The sequence below is a fragment of the Chenopodium quinoa genome, unplaced genomic scaffold, assembly GCF_001683475.1.
Source record: "Chenopodium quinoa cultivar QQ74 unplaced genomic scaffold, ASM168347v1, whole genome shotgun sequence".
In the NCBI taxonomy this organism is placed as follows: domain Eukaryota; kingdom Viridiplantae; phylum Streptophyta; class Magnoliopsida; order Caryophyllales; family Amaranthaceae; genus Chenopodium; species Chenopodium quinoa.
This window is the reverse complement of record NW_018744878.1, coordinates 1,987,023-2,006,204: the sequence shown is the minus strand read 5'-3', so window position 1 is coordinate 2,006,204 and position 19,182 is coordinate 1,987,023. Positions and strand designations below refer to the sequence as shown.

The window sequence follows — 19,182 nt, the reverse complement described above, 5'->3', positions numbered from 1 at the left end:
GGGACCTAAACTTCCCATGTCGGGATCAGGCTCAGCAAGATACCTGGGAGCGCTGAAGACGCAAGGGTGGCCCGGGTCCGTGGGTGCCCTAACCCAAATCCATTGACCTCTCCAGTCCTTGTCTGAAGAGTCGTTCGGCCACATGGTTAGGTACTGGGGCCGAGACTCAATCCGGTACCACCCAGAACCATGACTTCCGTGCCCACTTTGAATATTTGGCACTAGCCGATGAAGCTTTTTGAAGCAGTGCAGGTTCGGCACATACCTGAAGAACTTGCAGACCCATAAGTATGTCATCACCCTTCGGATGCTAGTAGGAGTTAGCTGACATAGGGAAATATTGTAATGGATCAGCAAGTCTCGGACGAATACGTCCAAAGGGAACCTCAGCCCATACTGAAGTTGTCTTGTGTACACCCCCACATACCCCGGGGGTAGACGATGGATTCTATCGGATGCCACGGGCATTCGGCACCAATACCCATCAGCTTCAAGGATGCCGTAATGCAACTCAATTTTTTCGGCAAACCGATACTGTTCGGCATTCTCCACCCACCATGAGTAGGGGCGGTTCTTTATCATGGCCGAAGCTACTTCGGCATCCTCCCACTCTGAAAACCCGGGAAGGATATCCCAAAGGACAGCGGGAACTTCATCGTCCCGCCCAGAAGCGCTCGACCCCTCCGTTCTCTGAGGAGGAGCCGAGGAAATTGGAGTCGCCCTAATCCCTTCAGCAGGGTCAGACTCTGCTCTTTGTCCATTCCAGGTCCCAATCCTGTTCCTGGGATCGGGAATTGGCCTTGCTCTTCTTGGAGCACGGGCTCTACCCCTAACTCCTCTCGCCATTGATAATTTCGAAGAAAAAAGTCGAAAAAAAGGGAAGGAGTTCAAATTCGAAGAAAAATAAACTAATATCAAAGGAATTTACCTTAATCTGAAGCGAAAGTTGCCGATTTACGAATTGGTAGTGGCGAGTCTCAGTTTCTAAGCTTAATGCTCGGGGAATTTGCGAAGTTTTGATGCGGGTTCTTGGTTTCTCTCGAGAATTCTGGGTTTGTGTTGGTGAATAAGTGAGGAGAGATGACGCGCCTCTAATTATATCTCCAGAAATGGGAATACGGGGATTCCGCGTTTCAATTTCTCTTAAATACCCCACTAAGTAACCGTTAAACACACGACCTTGCGATTAAACTGCCCATTATCCGTCCAACTTCCACAATTATCCGCCTTAACTGTTGTTATCTCATTAATTACGGTTCAATTACGGTTTAAATTCAAATTTTTGGATTAATTAATTCATTCACTTCCCTCCTTTTCTGATTAAATCAAACCCGACCCGTCATCCTTCCAAATCGGGTCTGGGGGGCAAGTTGTTTGGGTCCAATTTAGTCCAATTGGGCCTAGACATTAAATGATCCAATTAAAATCCCAAGGTCAAGGTTCATCTCTCCAATTGTGCTAAAGTCAAAGATCAGTCCTCAAGACAAGCCAATTGGGCTAAAGCCCAACTTCTCCATGTATGCAGAGGTATAAAAGCCATCAATATTACATTTGTACATTCATTCAAGCAAAGCCTCAAGCAATTAATTCTCTTGCATAGTGTTCTCTTTCTACACACTGTACTGACTTTAGCATCGGAGGGGCCTTCCTCGGCAACACCCCCGAGGCTAGTTTACGTGTGTTTACTGTGCAGGAAACCTTCGGCCCAACATTACTTGGATCGAATCTAGTCTTCTCCACTTCATCGGACCTTCGACAAGGTCCCATTGTTTTCACCCGAAACATATTGTAATTCAGATTTTTGATAATTTGGTCATATAGCTTTTTAAATTTAAGCTTTTTAATTTTATTGAAAGTATTAATTAGATACTCATGATGCTTGTTTTGCTATTCATATTTTTGATAGTTTGGTTTATATAACCCTTTAATTTGATAATCTGGCCAATTTAGAGGATATATAATTTGTTATAATCTATTGAATATTAATCACACATTCTAGTGTTAATCGATTAATTTAGTTGTGAATATACTCAATATAGGATCTTGATTGAATTATTGATTGTAATTAATTATGATTATTGATTTGATTATATGTTTGTGATGTTGTTTATTAGATGGGTGATTATTGGTCTATGTTGCCCAAAGATATCCTTGGTATAATTGCATTGAAATTGGATTCAATTGAGGACTTGGTTTATTTCTCTGCGGTATGTCATTCATGGAATCATGCCTTCAATATGGTTAAACTCGAGTGGAGTCGTGTTGATAAACCAACAACACCTTGGTTGTTACTAGGCGAGCCTACGAATAAAAATAATGATGATGGTTGTCGGAAAATATTAAGTATTGAAAAAAATAATAAGTGTTACGAATTAAGTCTCCCGGAGACTTTTGGGGCGCGATGTTGGGGTTCTCCATATGGCTTTATCTTGATGCTACACCTTAACAAGAAGATCGAGTTATTTAATCCAATCACCAAAGCTCGACTAAACCTCCCATCCCTGCAAACGTTGCCAATCGATCCAGAAGATTGGCAAAAATTGTGTGTACGCAAGTTCATTATCTTAAAAATGCCTCAAAGTGATGAGTTTCTTGTAATGGCGATCCATTGGAGGCATGACAATCTAGCATTTGCTCGCCTTGGAGACCAAACATGGACACCAATACATACATCTTGCGCTAGATATTATCAAGTAATTGATGTGTGTTTTTGGGACAGATTATTACTCATTTTATATCAAGACGGAACACTTGCTTATTGTGATATCATGAAATCTGATTTTACGGCCAAACTTTATTTACCGGTTCCATGTGATGTTTTTAGATATGTACTTGCGGGGAATGGAGAGATGTATATGGTGGTGATTGATGGTCATTTGCATGTAGTCTCTCGAATGAAGGAGGATTTTTTAGATGATGATGGTTATTCGGACTATCGTACATATGATTTTTTTGTGTACAAGCTTGACGTTGAGAATAAGTTGTGGGAAAAAGTTGAATGTTTGATGGATGTTTCTTTTTTTGTCGGTAATAACACATCAATGTTTGCTAATACATCAAATGCTCAAAGAAATGCTATCTACTTTACCGATGATGAAAAAGACTTTTGGAGACATGGAAGGGTGAGATTTCGTGGACATGATATGGGCGTGTTACCAAGGTGACGATGCACTTTGCGAGAATACATCTCCTACATGGTTTATACCCAAATTTTAGATGTTATTTGTTTGAACATTTATGCTGAAGCTTATCTAGTATATATGGAAGAGTTTTTTCCCAAGACTTTAAAGAGTCGGGTTTTTTTTTTTTTTTTTTCCTAACTACATGTAAGTTAAGTTAGCGAATGAAATTTGAGAATTTAATTTTAAAGGTAAAAGCAAAGAATAGTGATTTAGAATTTCAATTAATTTAAAAAAAATCTTTTTTTTTTCTATCAAAAAAAAAATCTTTTTTTTGTTTCAAAAAAAAATCTTTTCAAATAAAAGGAATCATAGGAATGACATAGCATATTTAAAACTAATTTATTTTGATAAAAATTAACACTTACTACGTAACTAACAAGCAATAGCGAATAAAGTCGCATCATAAATTACAGAGTATTTTATTATTATTATTATTATTATTATTATTATTATTATTATTATTTCAAAAAAACCTACAAATTCAATCAATTTACAAGAAATTGGTGGGGAGCCGAGATACAATCTGGGCCCCCACCCCTCTAGCTATAGCAAACCCGATCCTGCTGAAGATGCGAGCAGCTGCACGAGCACCAATATCCTGAGTCTTAGCGAACGCCTGAACCCGCTTCAGCAACGCAACAACATCCTTCTCTAATTCCCCCAACGAAGAAAAGGAGAAAGGAAGAAAACCATAGCCAATAGATTTTAGATTTTTAGATTTTGCCAGGAACCAATCTTTCTTAGTTTGTATAATTGTATTGATGTGTACATCGGTTTATATACAACCTAAATAAGAGTTTGGGCCCTCGCCCATTATCTGAATACAATATTAACACCCCCTCAATTTGAAACGCATGTCAAGAATCAATCTTCCTTAGTTTATATTGATGTGTGCATCGGTTTATATACAACCTAGATAAGAGTTCGGGCCCTAACTAAACATTAACTCATTATTGATCTGAATATAGTATTAGACTTAATAGATTTATTTTTTATAGAGTTAAGATCAAATAGGATCCCTAAACTAACGTATTTGTAGCATTTTAGTCCCTCAACTATTGAGTGAGCTAGATTGGTCCCTCAACCACCAAGGAGTACTATTTCCAGCCAAATAGTTTAAGGACCTTGCCTGGTCATCAATAGTTTAGGAACTACTATACTTGAAATTATGTGGCAATTTTTATTTATTTTTTTAATTTTTACAACATGGCAATATTTTTGACTTGTAAAAATATATAAATAAATAATAAAAAAAAGACTATTGAAATTTTTTTAACGGGAGAAACAGGGGAAAGTATTTGGGATACATGGGAAATTTTTTTTATAGAATGAATTTTTGTATAATTTGCTGTACAAACATGTTGATACATTAAATGCTAATCCTTAAACTATTGATTTATTTAGTTTTTCAGGGTTTTTTTTTTCATGTAATTATAAGCATTTTTTATGGAAATCCCTAAATTATTGATGATGAAGCAGGAAAAAAAAAAAAAAACAATCATGCAAAGTCTCTAAACTATTGCCAAGTATGCATTGTAGGTCCCTAAATTATTGATGACTAGGCAAGGTTCCTAAACTATTTGACTCGAAATAGTACTCTTTGGTGGTTGAGGGACCAATTTGCCTCACTCAATAGTTGAAGGACTAAAATGCTACAAATACGTTAATTTAGGGATCGTATTTGATATTAACTCATTTTTTATATATTAAAAAGCGATAAATCGTACAGACTTTTATCTAGTTAGATCACTAGATTTTATATCAAAATTATTCAATGTAACCTAGTATGAAAATTTCCATCTTTAAAAACAAGTATGAAAATTTCCAAAACTAAATTATGAAAATAAATAAAATACAACTGTCATGTCACGAATGATAAGACAATCTAGGGCAAAAGGTACACTTGGATCACGTAATAAGTACACTTCTCTGCCTCTCTCTCTCAGTTCTCTATTTAAACACTTGTCAATTTGAACTTCAATTTTCAAAGCTTTGTAATCTTTCTCGAAGTTACAACACACCAAAATTAAATATTTGCCACTTTCTCTTTTTCTCTCTTTATAAAACTTCCTAATGGCAGAAAAACAAGAACTAGTATTGTTATTTGATTTTGATAAGACGATAATTGAGTACGATAGTGATGATTGGGTTATTGATAATTTGGGTTTTACCCAACTCTTCAACACCCTTCTTTCTACCATGCCTTACAACTCTCTTATGGTTAGTTTTCTCCCTTTCTTTTTTATTTTTAATTCCGTCCTTTAATTATTACTCGGATTATAATTTGTCATTGTTAATCTCTCGGTAGTTAATAATCAAGAGATGCTCTAATGGTTAGAAGTTTTATGTCGTGTATCTTAAAGATTGATGGCTAGATTTTGATATTTTGCGATGTTAACGTTGATACACAAATAGAAAGATTGAAAGTATCCTACAACTAACACACGTAGCTAGTCAGCATATATGAGTTAAGGTAGATGTGGTGGGACTGACCTAAATTTACCTAGCTTCAATTAATTATGTTTGCCCTTGTTTAGACTAAGTTTTATGAGGTGTTGTGTGTAATGTGTAGGCGTGTCGCGAAAAGTAATTTATATAATGAACATATATAGGTAAAACATATACGAGTTTTGTGACAAAAACACATAGCCAATGGGCCCAATCCTTAAAAATTGTTGCTCTGTAACCTTTTAATGTTTACTTAATTTAGAAAGTGACCTATTATTTTGAGACAACTTTATTTTGAAACTGGCTGTTTTTTAGGGATGGATAGATGTTCATCCATGTATCGTTTTCACTAAAACCCTTCCTACCATACCAAAATACCAAATTATATATTTTTATGATTTTGATCTTACATTCAGTTCTTAGTTTCTTGCTCATTATAGACTAATGAGCAAATTATGCCATGTTCATGACTTATGTTTTTTCAGGTGTGATTTGAGGATTGTAAGTGATGCAAACACTTTTTTCATAGAGACAATTTTGAAGCATCATGGAGTGTTACATTGTTTCTCTGAAATCAACACGAATTCAGCTATTGTTGATGAGGATGGCAGACTCCGAATTTCGCCATTTCATGACTTTAACTCATCTTCTCATGGGTGCAACCTTTGTCCTCCCAATCTTTGCAAGGTACATATGATTCTAATAACTCTTTTATAATTACTTTACTCTGGCTTCAAAATTTGCCTAATTACTAGTTATGTGACTGTTAATTCTGCTCTTTTAAACTAGTTACAATACTTGACTATAGTTTATCTGATGTACTTTTGCGAAAATGAAGCAGTTTAATTTCTGACATTGATGAGCTGAATTATATTTCATTTGATCTTCTTCCTTCCCATATCTGAAGTATGCTGTTCATAATAACAGGGGGAAATCTTTACAAGAATCCAAGCTTCTTCGTTAGAAAAGCGATTCATCTATGTAGGAGATGGAAAAAATGATTACTGTCCAAGTTTAAAGCTAACAGTAAAAGATTATGTGATGCCAAGGAAGCATTTTCCTCTGTGGGATGCAATCTGCATCGATCCTGCACTTATAAAGGCGTCGATTCATGAATGGGAAGACGGCGAAGAACTTGAGAGGAGCTTGATTCAGTTAATTAGTTCTTTAATGATCATGAAAGCAGATGAAGTTCTTATAGCAGAAGAATATCTTTTTGCTGACTGTAAATCTGATCATGTTGCTGCACCTGAGTCCTTTCAGAAGTCGGTCCCGGTCCCTCATTAAGTATGAATTTATGATGTGAAACTCCTTATCTTTGTGGTTGAAGTTGAATTTCTGAGTAATAGCATGACAACCATGACTTTGCAGGCAGTGTATGTAGTCATAGGTACATACCTGATAATGAATCAAAGCAGTAATGGTGATGTTGCTACTGAATACCGAAAATCTATAGAAGTATTGATGTATGCTTGATGTCCAACTAAGGTGGTAATTGGGTTTTTCGGATTGGGTTATAGGACTTATAGCTAGATTCAGATCACATTCAAAATTTTGAGTCATTCGATTCAGTTTGAGTTCAGTTCTAAGTTGATCGATGATAGTTTAGATTTTTTTCAAAAAGTACCTGTTAATTAAAACATACAACCTTTTTCCCTTTATTTTGGTACCATTTCATTTAATTATGACAAATGTTAGCCGACATACAACCAAAAAGTCAAACTTCAGACCACACGTACAAATCAATTGTCCCTGTTAGCTCATAGACTACCCAATACACAGCTTTGTGAACTCACTGCTTTTGTCCAATTATTATTATTAGGTCATGATCAGTTACAGTTGAAATTTCTTGCAATTTGTAGACTTTTAGTTGAGACTGTATTTCATCAGGTATAATTATGTATGTAATTGATTAAGATAATGACCATAATACAAATACTAAACCCGACTCGATTCAAACTACTTTTATACTGATCACATCTCATATAACAGTACTAATTTCACACTAACCACATCTCAAAAACCTGTACTTTAGGAAAGGCAACAACTTTTTTCAGACATTCGATACGTAGTCTAGGAGTCGAATGCATTGTTGAGGACTTGATCATCAGATGTACAAATGAACTGCATGTCTATATAACATTTCAACTAATTTTCCAAAACAATATTATGGCATTGCTACAGATAAAGCACTGATAGCTGTGTACTGTTCAGAGCATGAAGAAAAGGTTTGTATCAGGAAAAGAGGAAATATATACTCTTTCCTCAAAGAATTGCACTTCTTATTTCTTTCCATAGCATAATGATTATTCCAAAGATTTACACACAACTCAACCCCCATGAAATCTATGATTACAAAATTAACAAATGTTCAATTTCTCAACCTTTCCAAACTAATTATAAATACCTGTCCTGTTTTCTATAGTTTTTTTTATATATATTTTTTTCCTCTTATCTTATACTATCTACAGCCCTTCTGTACCACTTCCAACTCATTTCTAACCAAAAAACTGCCTAACACAACTCCTTACTGCGTATATAACGATTACAATGACTTATCTTGCTATTAATACTCGAGCTATACCTCGAGTGAGATGCGAGTCTTGATAGGCTTCAACTTTAGGCCCATGCTCTCGGGTGATAGTAGCTCTGGGGAAATGCAAGACGGACTTAATGGGCTTCTTGGGCTTACGCTCATGTGTGATTGCCTGTAGAAACCATAACCCATGAGGAAATATTCTAGAGGGATCAACATGGCATGTGGTTGCTCCTCGGTCACCAAAGACCCGCATGCCTGAACCTGAAATTTCAAACAAGGATTAATGAACAGATTGCAGCAAAAGTGAACAGGTTGCAGCAAAAGATTATGTTTAACATCAACATCATAAGCAATAATTAGGGTACCTCCACTAAGGCACTAAATCTTCTATCTAGTTTTGTGGCCATGTGCACTGCTTCTGAGTGGAAAGATGAGTCCTCTCCAACAAATATTAGTGAACGACATCGTAGTTTCTTCAATCCTTCACTTATATCAGTCCTCCTGAGAAGAAAAAAGCAAGAGGAAAAATTGATATGAAAACTATTAAATGCGAGAGCACGAAAGATCAGCTGGTATATTTGAGGACTTGGCAAGACAAAGACACCCAAAGTACCATCTTAGTTGTGATAATAAAAAGGGCGGCAAGATCCTAAATGACTTTAATTCTAACCAATTACTTCACCAGAAACATGTAATGAATTTTCAAAGACGTGGAAGGTAATGGTTCATAATAATTAGAAAACATCTTAGTATTAAAGTTTTCTTTGAAGCATTAATGAAAAATAAGCAGTACACTACATGGGACTACTCCCTCCATCCCTAATGCATGACAAGTCGCGTTCCTAGTTTAACCTGTCCCAAGATGATAGAACACTAGTATAAAGTTATACTTTCAACTTGCTCATGACTGTCATGGTGGAGATGCAAAGACGTGTAAGGAAATGGTAGTTTACTGCATTTCAATTCAACTTTTCAAAAATGACCTCTAATCAAAGTAGCCTGTTATTATGAACAGGCAGGGACTCTAGTGATAACTTACTATATACTTGTAACAAAGCTACTTGTTTAAGTACAAAAAAATTAGCTTCTATGTTTTCCAACGCCCATAGTGGAGAGTTAAAAAGTAAAGAGCAACATAATAAGCAGAGGTGATAATCTGAAAATTTTGATTTTTAGAAACATGTCAAAATCAAGAAGATAAAGGAGGAAGACAATACCTGTTAATTGCCTCCAAAAAATGCATGACATTAATACTTTCTCTATCATCCAGCCACTGAAAGAACCAAAGGTAAACAATATATCAGTACTTCCACACCAATGCAAATAAACAGAACTCCCCATTCACATAGTAACACCGACAGAAAAATACTAATCAAAATAGGGAAATTTTCTAAAAAAACGTTAAATGAGGATATTATGGCTAAAGAACTCACTTTTCGACAAGCCTGAACTATATCCGATTCTGGTACAAGGGAATTACCCCGAAGTTCCTGCAACAGGATTCATAGTACACCCATTAAAGCATACCATACTAGAGTTTTAATTAGATATATACATACTGTTATTAGATGCTAATCACAAGCACAATCATGAAATATACCTTGCTAAAGTATCGTTTGAGCAGCATCTCTTTAACAACACTGCACATGCCATAGAAGTAAAATAGATTTGACATCACCTACAAGAAATACAGAGCTTTATCAGGCAAAGATTCTTTGCTTTGAACTATTGGTAGACAAGTTCAGAAAAAGGGACCTTATTGTACAACCATTCGGTCCAAGATGGTGCTCTGCATAGAGGAGAGATAAGTATCAAACCAAGAACACGCTGCTTATATTTCGTCTGCATGTAAAAAGGCAAAAGGAATGACAATAAGTACAAATACAACTTATTTTGAAACTTTATTGGCACGACTGCATCAAAATACAGCGACACAACTTACAGCAAATAATGTTAAAACGTATGCTCCAGCAGTCACTCCCATACACATAACTTCACCTAGCCTGCAACATGTAATAGTCCCCATCGTAAGTTTCGTCAATTGTGCTAGTCACTATTGGTCTTAAAATGATAAAGACAGCAACCAAAGGCCTACGGCCCAACGTTATATGTTATTACGTGCTCAAGAAATAAACCAGTGGCAGGTCTCAAGAAAGTAAGTGAAACAACCGACAAATCTGCTTAACATAAAACTCTCAAACTTGGAAAAGTTTTTGTAATGGAAATTACCCGAAATAGTCAAGAACTTCAACTATCTGATCAGCCAAATCATCAACTGAAGGCTCAGAGGCTTCATATTCATAGCTGATTGCAGCAGCTCCCCACTGAAACAGCTCTTAACAAAAGTTCCACGTTAGAAACAATTTAAGCAAGACCCTTTACTTTGTCCAAAAAAAAAAAAAAAAAAAAAACCCAGCTAGGATCATTAATAATACAAGTAATAACAACTCCTATTATTATTCAATGGTGAATAAACAAATACTCCTGCCCGACTTTACCAGTCACACTATAAGTGTAATTTAAGCTAGTAACGTGAAATATAGAGTCAAACAAACGTCGTATATTGATAAGACAAAGAATTAACTCGTCCAAGTTACAAACCTCATGGCCAGGAGGACTGATATGGTAGATGCAAAAGTTGTGAACAAGCAAAGACAATGCCTCAGGACACATGAATAATCCTTGAAAACACGATGCATCTGCTCAAAACAATCCGCGAAAAAACAAATTCAAACTCATGTTCTAATACAAATGCAATAGTCATTACATTTACATGCTATTCATAATTAAAGATTAAACCCGTCTTAAACGCCACGCAACCATCTTAATCCTTCTTTTTTCCCATAATCATGCTTAGTAAAAAAATTGGCACTCATAAAAATATATATATATACACCAATACCTACTACAAGTCTTTAAACATGCATAAACAATAGCTAACAAGTGACACTATAAACAAACTTAAAATTAATCAATTCATTAATCAATCAATCAATCATCAATTATATAATACAAACTCACAATTTAAAGCTAAATCTGGGTAAGTAACAAGAGCTGGCTTATCTTGATCACCATAAACAGCTACCGACACTGGACCCGAACCTGTTTTAACATAATATTCCTGTACAAATTACAACATAAAACACTTACATAATGCACTTAACAACAAGAACAATATATCTTAATTACATGATAATCAACCCATTTTTTCTAAATGTAGCATTAATTTAATTTTCTATCTTGATAGTATGTAAAATAATCATCAATTTTTGGTCCCCCCAATACCAATTTCATATAATAAGCTAAAATTAGTTTTCTGAATTGGAATAATACCCCATCAAAAATAATCAGTTTAAATTAATTTTCTCAATTCCACATTATTGTATAACTAACAAATGACTAAAATTAGCAACCCCTTAATAAATGCTAACAAATTCCAATTATAATTTGTAAAATACACAACTTAATTAGCTAAATAACAAAATTAAAAAGTGGGAAAATTACAAGAGATGATTTAAATTTAAAAAAAATTAAAAAAATGTACCTTGCTATCAATGGAGATCGGCTCAATATTAACAGAAACAGAATCACTAGAATCTCCCATTTCTTTCTCTCTCTAACTCAAGAATTTTTTTTTTTAATTTACATTTATTTGGGATTTCTGTTCGGTGAGAAGGGGTTTTATACAAATGACTAAATTTTATTTTCTCTCTCCTCTGCCAGTGAGTGAGTGCAGTGAGTCACCGACGCTCGAGGAAGAAGGTGATGAAAGAATTTAACCATGGTTAAGGAGAATCAACTATGGTTAGAGGACCGACAGTATGTGTGAAATGACCATTTTAGCCTTGGATTTATATGGTAGGTTTTTGATGTTGATGGGTAATTTATGGAATTTAATAGAAAGAGGGAATTTTGTTTGGAAACTTCTTTATTTTTATTTAATTATTTTACTGATTTTATTTTTAAATATTGAGTGTATATTAATTATTGGTGGTCAAATAGTCATGTGGATCTTGAGGTTTAAGCTCCAAAATCTACTTTTATAATTAAAAAATAGTTAAAATATTAAAGAAATTGTGTGTTAAATAAAAGACAAGTGAAGAAGGGAAAAAAAAAAAAAAAAAAAAAAAAAAAAGGTGAAAAGTGCTTAATCTATCATTGTTGGTTGGTATATGGATTTTTCGTCTTTTTTCCTTTATGTCATTTTCCTTTTTTTCCCTATTAATTTGAGAAATTGATGAGGTGTATCAATGTAGTAAAACTATGGTCATTTTTTTGTTTGTTTGTATTTTCTCTATTTTTGTAGAATATTTTCTTCATAGCTAGAGACGGTAATTATTTTTAAAAACGTGAAATTGATCTCTATATATATTACTACTCGTATTATGCTTTCATTTTGTATCGATCTTGAAGATTTTACTCACGCGAGCAAATTTGGTTAGAATTAGCTTTTAATATAATCTCGGACTTACTATTATTATAAGGAGTACATATGTAAAATTCAATAGAAGGTTTTGCGTATAACGGACTCACATGAGTCCGGCTTATGACTATGAAAATAATGTAACGCACTTAAAACACCAATTTTTGATCGTTGTATTTCTTACAAGATTATCTCTGTTGTAGTCTGTCAGATTTACGGAAGAACAATACTCAATAATCATGTTGACGACTTTCTGGTCATCGTCAATCCAATAATGGAAGCCTTCGTAATGTTTTCATGGTCTAACGACTTCAATAGTCTAGCTTCTACACATAATTCCTCAAGATTTTCCAAGACTCTTCTTTTCCTGGTAATACTTTTATCTTACTCCAAGCAATTTCAGTACCTTATCTAACAGTGCCAGTTCCTTCTTCTTTGATTTCTTCAGTGAGTGGTGGACGGTAGTACAGGGGAGGAGTTGATAGGGTGGGTGTTTGGTTTTTTTTTACCTGACCAATATAATTTAATACCTGACCAATATTATCTAATACCTATCAATATTATCTAAAATCTGATTTTTATAATCTAATTTCTGACCATTATTATCTAATTTCTGACCATTATTATCTAATTTATGACCATTACAATCTAATTTCTGACCATTATAATCAATTATCTGACTATTATTATCTAATTTCTGACCATTAAGATTTTTATTCTTCAATTTTTTTTCTTGTTTGTATGACCGGACTCACGTGAGTCCGTTCTACACAAAACTTTTACAAAATTCAATAATGTAAATCAAAACAAAATTACCTTATGAAGAAATGAATTTAATGAAAAATCAATATATATACAAGCCAAGGATTTGTTCTATAAGGATAGATGTATGGTACAATGTTTAATATTATGAGTTTAACTTCTATTTTTAAATAGTACGGAGTAACACGCAAAGATAACTTAAATTAGATTGAATAACTAACGCGGTAACTCCAATACAATACAATACAATAATAACAATATGAATTACAGTTTTTACAAGTTTACACAAATTTGATAACTAGCTAGCTCATCATAACAATATAATCGTACAAGTAGTAATACAATATTTTCAAATTTAAAATCTTCACTAATGTACAATTGTAAAATTGACTAATGCTACGAGTATTATTTTGTATTTTGTAAGTTGACCTCATATTGAGGCAATCTTTAACGTCACAAGCAAGTTATCTCATCTACTTTCACAAAGTACAATTAGTTCCAATTACTTTCAAAACATGTACTGTAATAAGTTTGATAAATCCAAAAGACTAAAAATAAAGTGAAGACTTAGAAAACAATAAAATTAATTAATCTATACTAATATATTAAAAAGGCGTTACTAATAAGAACGCCTCTGTGCCACATCACTTATTTCATCTCTCATTAAGCCATATCATCACTACCATTCGAACACCCAACCTCTTATAAGAAAGATGGTTATATAATCATTACTCCCTCCGTCCCTTACTACAATGCCTCTTTTAGGCATTTATTCCTCACATTATAAAGAGAAAGAGTCATTGTATTAAGGGACGGAGGGAGTACTTAGGCTAATTATCAACTATTTTATAGACATAAAAATAAATGTATATAATTGATGATCACAAGATCTATTAAAAAAAAGACATTATAACCATCAAATACATATAATCATAAGAAATAATTAAAGTAGTAATCCGGTGCGCTGTAACGCCCGAACTACACACTAGTTATATATTACTTTAATTCGATCATTCCAAATCTAATTATAATAATTATTATAAATTAAAGTGAAGTATTCATATGTTTTAGTACATAGTATTTAGATGCCTTGTTAGCTTTCAGTCCAGAAAATTTTTCTGTTGAAACATCACAAACATTTAGGTTCATAGTGCTTCATCATCCATACACATGTTGAAATATCAATAGTTACTTATATAATTAAAATAATGGGTTGAGTTGGTATATGTCATTGACATTGGATTGCAATTAAATTTTCTTCGTAAAACTAATTCATTATAAAATAGAATAATATTATCATACTTAGAAATTATATATCATTTTTCACTCATAATTTATTATATATATATATATATATTGAATTTAAATAAATTTAATTAACTTTTAAACTACAATTGACTTGGCAACATCAACAGTTTTGGTGAAATCTTTACCTTATCTACAAATGTAGTCATGTAGTGATGTGTTAAGGCATCATAACTATTCATGTTTAATTTTGCCTTATCTTCTTGTATTGGTTCTTTCTCTTAATGTTATTATTTCACTTTTTGATGTTAAAAAACTCAAATGATGAATGTATATTATATTTATATATGAAAACAAGGGGTGAGAAAAACAGGAAATATTATCCTTAAACCGACATATCCTTTAACTTAAGTTATTACTAGCTCCATTATTTAACAAACAAAAATAAATTAAAGTTGCCAAATGATTTATCTAGCTAACAAAACCTAACTTCCACTATTTCTCCTTCCGGCCATCATTAGCATGTACCTCAACCACCACCACCACCGCCGCCCTATCTGATTGCTTCCTGATATCTCCCTCTTCTCTAACTTTGCTATTGATCACATTGTATCGTAACTCTCTTTAAAACCTTCATTTTGTGGTTCATAAGTACCACGTACACTAGTTGAAACTTTTTTTTTTCTTTCCTATTTATTATAAACTAACAACAATTTAATATAGATTTCCTCGAGGTCTAGTCACTTGATTGGGAACCCAAAAAAACCCTAATCATTTAACCTATTTTGGACTTTGAAGATAACTCATTTTAAACATTCCTTATAAGATTACTACTTATCATCATTGTAAATCTTAATGTTATCATTTCATTAGAGACAATGATTTCCCTATTATATATCTCTTGATTGTATTATCCACCATTACTAGTCTTTCAAATTGGACCACCAATCAAGATCATGAAGATCAAAGCATAAACCCACTACATTCATCATAATCATTACTATTGTACATTGGATATCATTTTATTTTGCTATATTCAAAGCCGTTTCTTTCACTACTTCATATACTTTAATCGTAAGGCAATTGATTAATTTAAAGACCCTTCCTAAAGACACTACCTAATTATTTTGTTCAACAAATAAACCTTTCTTTCTTTCTTTTTATAAATGTACTTAGTTGATTACTATATAATATGATGACAAGCTTTAATAAATATAGATATAGTGTTGTTCAATTTGTCGTTGTACGTATATTCTTTCTTTAATTGGTAGGTAAAATTGACACACAAATAAAAGTATTTTTCTAAGCGTAAGTGCCTTAGTTATTAATTATTATGCTTGTATTTGATGCTTTTTTCTTGGGGGATTTATCAAAATTTATTACGAGTATTGTTTATATGTAAGGATATGCTATTTAAAATATATATTGTTTTTTCTAACGATACAATATTCAATCCATAACACCATTAATTTCTTTTTAAATAAATTCACCATTAATGCTAAAACCTTAAATTTAACTTATTAATAAAATTAATAACCGTATAGTAACATTACTTATCATTTGATCCTCTATATATTAATTAAAGTTAAAAAAAATTACCTTAATCGAGATATCAATTAACAATATAATTACATATTGTCCGCGATACAAAATTATCTCGAAAAATAAAAACCTATAGAAGAACAATGATTAAGGAGACATAGATATATAAAATAAAGATCTCACTCAAACCCTAGAAGGATCCTTAAAAATAAAATAGGTATTATACGTTGAATATGGTAGATCACAAAGGGTCATTAATGAGTTACACATGGTCATGTATGTATCCTTAATCATTCTATGTCTCACCTGCCACCAACCTTATTTTGTATAGATTTGCCATATTTTCAGGCTTATTAATTAAATTATTAGTTCCTTTCAAAAAAAAATTAAATTATTAGTTTATATGTATGCACTTTTAGCTGGCCCAAACTTAATGCATTGGCCATAACATATAGTAACAGCAGTGCTGCGTGTAACGACGTGTTTTTGCATTTTTTGTATAGAGTAATAAAAAAATAATGTTCTTAGATTTACATCTGAATTTATACAGAAGTAACAGAACTATTTTTAAATTCTATATATGTGAAAGTTTTCTGGTATTAACTTTTGGTATTAAAATACATGTCGTGTGTTTAGTCAAATTATCCGTTCATTTTTTATCGTTTACAGGCTTTTACACCATTGTTTTTTCATGGTTTAGTACTCTCTATATTTTTATTTAAAGTGACACCTTACCGGACATAGTTGTCAAAAATGCGACTTTGGTAAGTCATTAATATCCTTAATTATCTACTATTAATCAAAATCACCAAATAATAGTGCAAATGGTTAAGTGTTAGATTTTATAAAAAGAGAAATAATTGTAAAAACTACTACAGATAAAAAGTTGATATTTTTTGAAAATTATGCTTCGATAAATCTAATAAAGATCGTACATGCAAAATGTGTTTTTTTAATTCAACAATTATTTCCAACGAAGTTAATGAATCCTTAATTAAAGAAAATGATCAAATGGATTTTGTCAAAAAAAAAAAAAAAAAAAGAAGTCAAATGAAGCAAACATTATTTTCTTTCTAAGACAGAAGAGGTTTACTAATTTGTAGTCCAAATTTTGTGAAAACTACAATATTTCCTTTGTTAAGATTTGGGCCTATTAATTCCCTCTTTTTTAAACGGATTTATAGAAAGAATTAATTTGGGCCGAAGCTCAAAACTTCAAACAAATCGAAGTACCTCACCCAAAAACCCCAAATAGTCAAATACCCTCTTTCCTAACGATAGAAAGAAGAATTAAATTGTTTCAAGTTAGGAAGCATTTTTTCAAGTTAGCAATTACCGACTTAATTACCGTGTAGCTTAAGCCTCAAGCTAAAGAATTATGAACAAACAACTAAAATATAAAGCTAAATTTTTTGCTAGGTCATGAAACAATGTCACTTGGCATTATAACTTTTTGCTAAGTGTCGCGTCACATTGGATATATTGAGATACACTTCATAGGATGAAAAATTTGTTTAGAATTTTATTTTCAATCAAATTTGAATATAACTTTACGATAAATTTATTAGTGGAGAGTTTTATTTTCGATAAAATACCAATATTTCATATGGATAAATTGAATTATAATTTTATTCAAAAAAAAAATTAGATTATAACTCTAAAAAAAAATCAATATTATTATTAGTCATTTACATGCCTACATCAATTCATAACTAATTTTGTATTGGAGATCACGAGGCACAAAACCAGTTTCTATATATAATGTAATAAGGTTTATTCTAAATTTGTTGCTAACAAAAATCACAAAATTAAAGGGCAAGCTTTTTAGAGTGAAACTACTTTGATTGTGCTATCAATGGGGAGGTTAAGAGAAACACCCGTCTTGATCGATTGCGAGCATCGTCGTCGAAAACGAAAGCCGAAAAAGCATAAAGATATGAAGATTCTCGTACAATACGAAGAGTGGGAACGTAGGATTAATTGTGATGAACAAGAACAAGATGAAACAACGTCTCCATACGTTCAAAATAAAGATTGTCTTGTATGGTTAATAGGGAATTATGATCCCGTAGATTGTGAATCGTATAAAAGTGAATTATTTAATTTTCTAACATCGGACTTGTCTCACCCTAACCCCGATGATGTGTTACAAGACATGTACGAGAAGGTTTCGAGTCTAAGACGTAGGGTTGCTAACACGGAAGACGTGTACAATATTTTTGTCAAATATGCAATTGTAAACAACTATGAGATACATTGTACTAAGTCACGTAACGTAGAGTACGAGTGGACGGTCACTTGGGTTGAACACCGGCAGGAGGATTTTTCACGCGCTATGGAGGTGGTTAAGGAAGGGGAATTGCCAACGGATGAGGGTTTTACGTGTGCTATTTGTCTCGAAGAAGTTAAAGAAGTGGCGCGACAAGAAGATGAACTTAATCAAGTTGCTAGACTAGTGTCATGTGAACATATGTTCCATAATGCTTGTATTCGTCGATGGGTAAAGGATCGTGGTCATGGTACTTGTCCTCTTTGCCGGGGTAAGTTGCCGGAACCAAGATGTCGTTGTGATTGTGATCTTGGTAAGAAGATGGCTTTGGATAATTCTAAAGCTGTTCAAACCGAGTTTGATAAATTTGATAAACCCTTAGAAGCTATAAGAGGTATTAGGTTAAACCAAGTCTATTGTTAAACAATATGACTTGGATCGGTTGGAACTTTCTTTGATTTCGTTATTAATTATGTGTCAAGAGATTTTGCCAAACTTTTTAAATTATGGTTGTTGCTACACTTAAAATTATTATGTAATCTCGATTTATGCTCTTTTTCATATAAATGCATGTTCTTTTATGGTATTTTCATGTTTTTTTAATTTTAGATTAGTAAAGGGATGAACAAATAATAAGCGTACCCTAAATTGGAACCTACATTGTTAGTCTGTTATTGCTTATGTGGTAGTGGTACAACAAGTATGTCTTTTCATGCATGATCCCAAGGAATTGCAAACCTAACTAATATGATAAGGATACAAAATATACACA

The 19,182-nt window shown here is 32.9% G+C and overlaps 3 protein-coding genes across 3 annotated transcripts; 2 read left to right on the top strand and 1 right to left on the bottom strand.

The window, feature by feature from the left end:
* The first annotated feature begins 2,114 nt into the window (after positions 1-2,114).
* On the top strand, positions 2,115-3,164 carry LOC110705827. Its single transcript, XM_021883760.1, has one exon. The coding sequence runs from the start codon at positions 2,115-2,117 to the stop codon at positions 3,162-3,164; it is 1,050 nt and encodes a 349-aa protein (XP_021739452.1).
* Positions 3,165-5,260: 2,096 nt separating this feature from the next.
* Positions 5,261-7,494, top strand: LOC110705459 (inorganic pyrophosphatase 2-like). Its single transcript, XM_021883340.1, has 3 exons — positions 5,261-5,402; positions 6,116-6,317; positions 6,558-7,494. The coding sequence occupies exons 1-3, from the start codon at positions 5,323-5,325 to the stop codon at positions 6,915-6,917; spliced, it is 642 nt and encodes a 213-aa protein (XP_021739032.1). The 5' UTR covers positions 5,261-5,322; the 3' UTR covers positions 6,918-7,494.
* A 365-nt stretch (positions 7,495-7,859) lies between these two features.
* On the bottom strand, positions 7,860-11,903 carry LOC110705458 (pollen-specific protein SF21-like). Its single transcript, XM_021883339.1, has 11 exons — positions 11,714-11,903; positions 11,191-11,290; positions 10,771-10,868; positions 10,399-10,493; positions 10,112-10,172; positions 9,925-10,011; positions 9,770-9,847; positions 9,603-9,659; positions 9,387-9,442; positions 8,535-8,670; positions 7,860-8,430 (listed from the first exon to the last, which is right to left on the bottom strand). The coding sequence occupies exons 1-11, from the start codon at positions 11,771-11,773 to the stop codon at positions 8,209-8,211; spliced, it is 1,050 nt and encodes a 349-aa protein (XP_021739031.1). The 5' UTR covers positions 11,774-11,903; the 3' UTR covers positions 7,860-8,208.
* Positions 11,904-19,182: the final 7,279 nt, after the last annotated feature.

What these genes read in the sequence shown, in the direction of transcription:
- LOC110705458 (XM_021883339.1), bottom strand. Translation starts at nt 11,773, where the DNA reads ATGGGAGATTCTAGTGATTCTGTTTCTGTTAATATTGAGCCGATCTCC. An exon ending in CGATCTCCATTGATAGCAAG is followed by an intron (nt 11,291 to 11,713) that starts GTACATTTTTTT and finishes TAATTTGTACAG; the next exon opens with GAATATTATGTTAAAACAGG. An exon ending in ACGTTTTAACATTATTTGCT is followed by an intron (nt 10,012 to 10,111) that starts GTAAGTTGTGTC and finishes TTTTACATGCAG; the next exon opens with ACGAAATATAAGCAGCGTGT.
- LOC110705827 (XM_021883760.1), top strand. Translation starts at nt 2,115, where the DNA reads ATGGGTGATTATTGGTCTATGTTGCCCAAAGATATCCTTGGTATAATT.
- LOC110705459 (XM_021883340.1), top strand. Translation starts at nt 5,323, where the DNA reads ATGATTGGGTTATTGATAATTTGGGTTTTACCCAACTCTTCAACACCC. An exon ending in TGCCTTACAACTCTCTTATG is followed by an intron (nt 5,403 to 6,115) that starts GTTAGTTTTCTC and finishes ATGTTTTTTCAG; the next exon opens with GTGTGATTTGAGGATTGTAA. An exon ending in GTCCTCCCAATCTTTGCAAG is followed by an intron (nt 6,318 to 6,557) that starts GTACATATGATT and finishes TCATAATAACAG; the next exon opens with GGGGAAATCTTTACAAGAAT.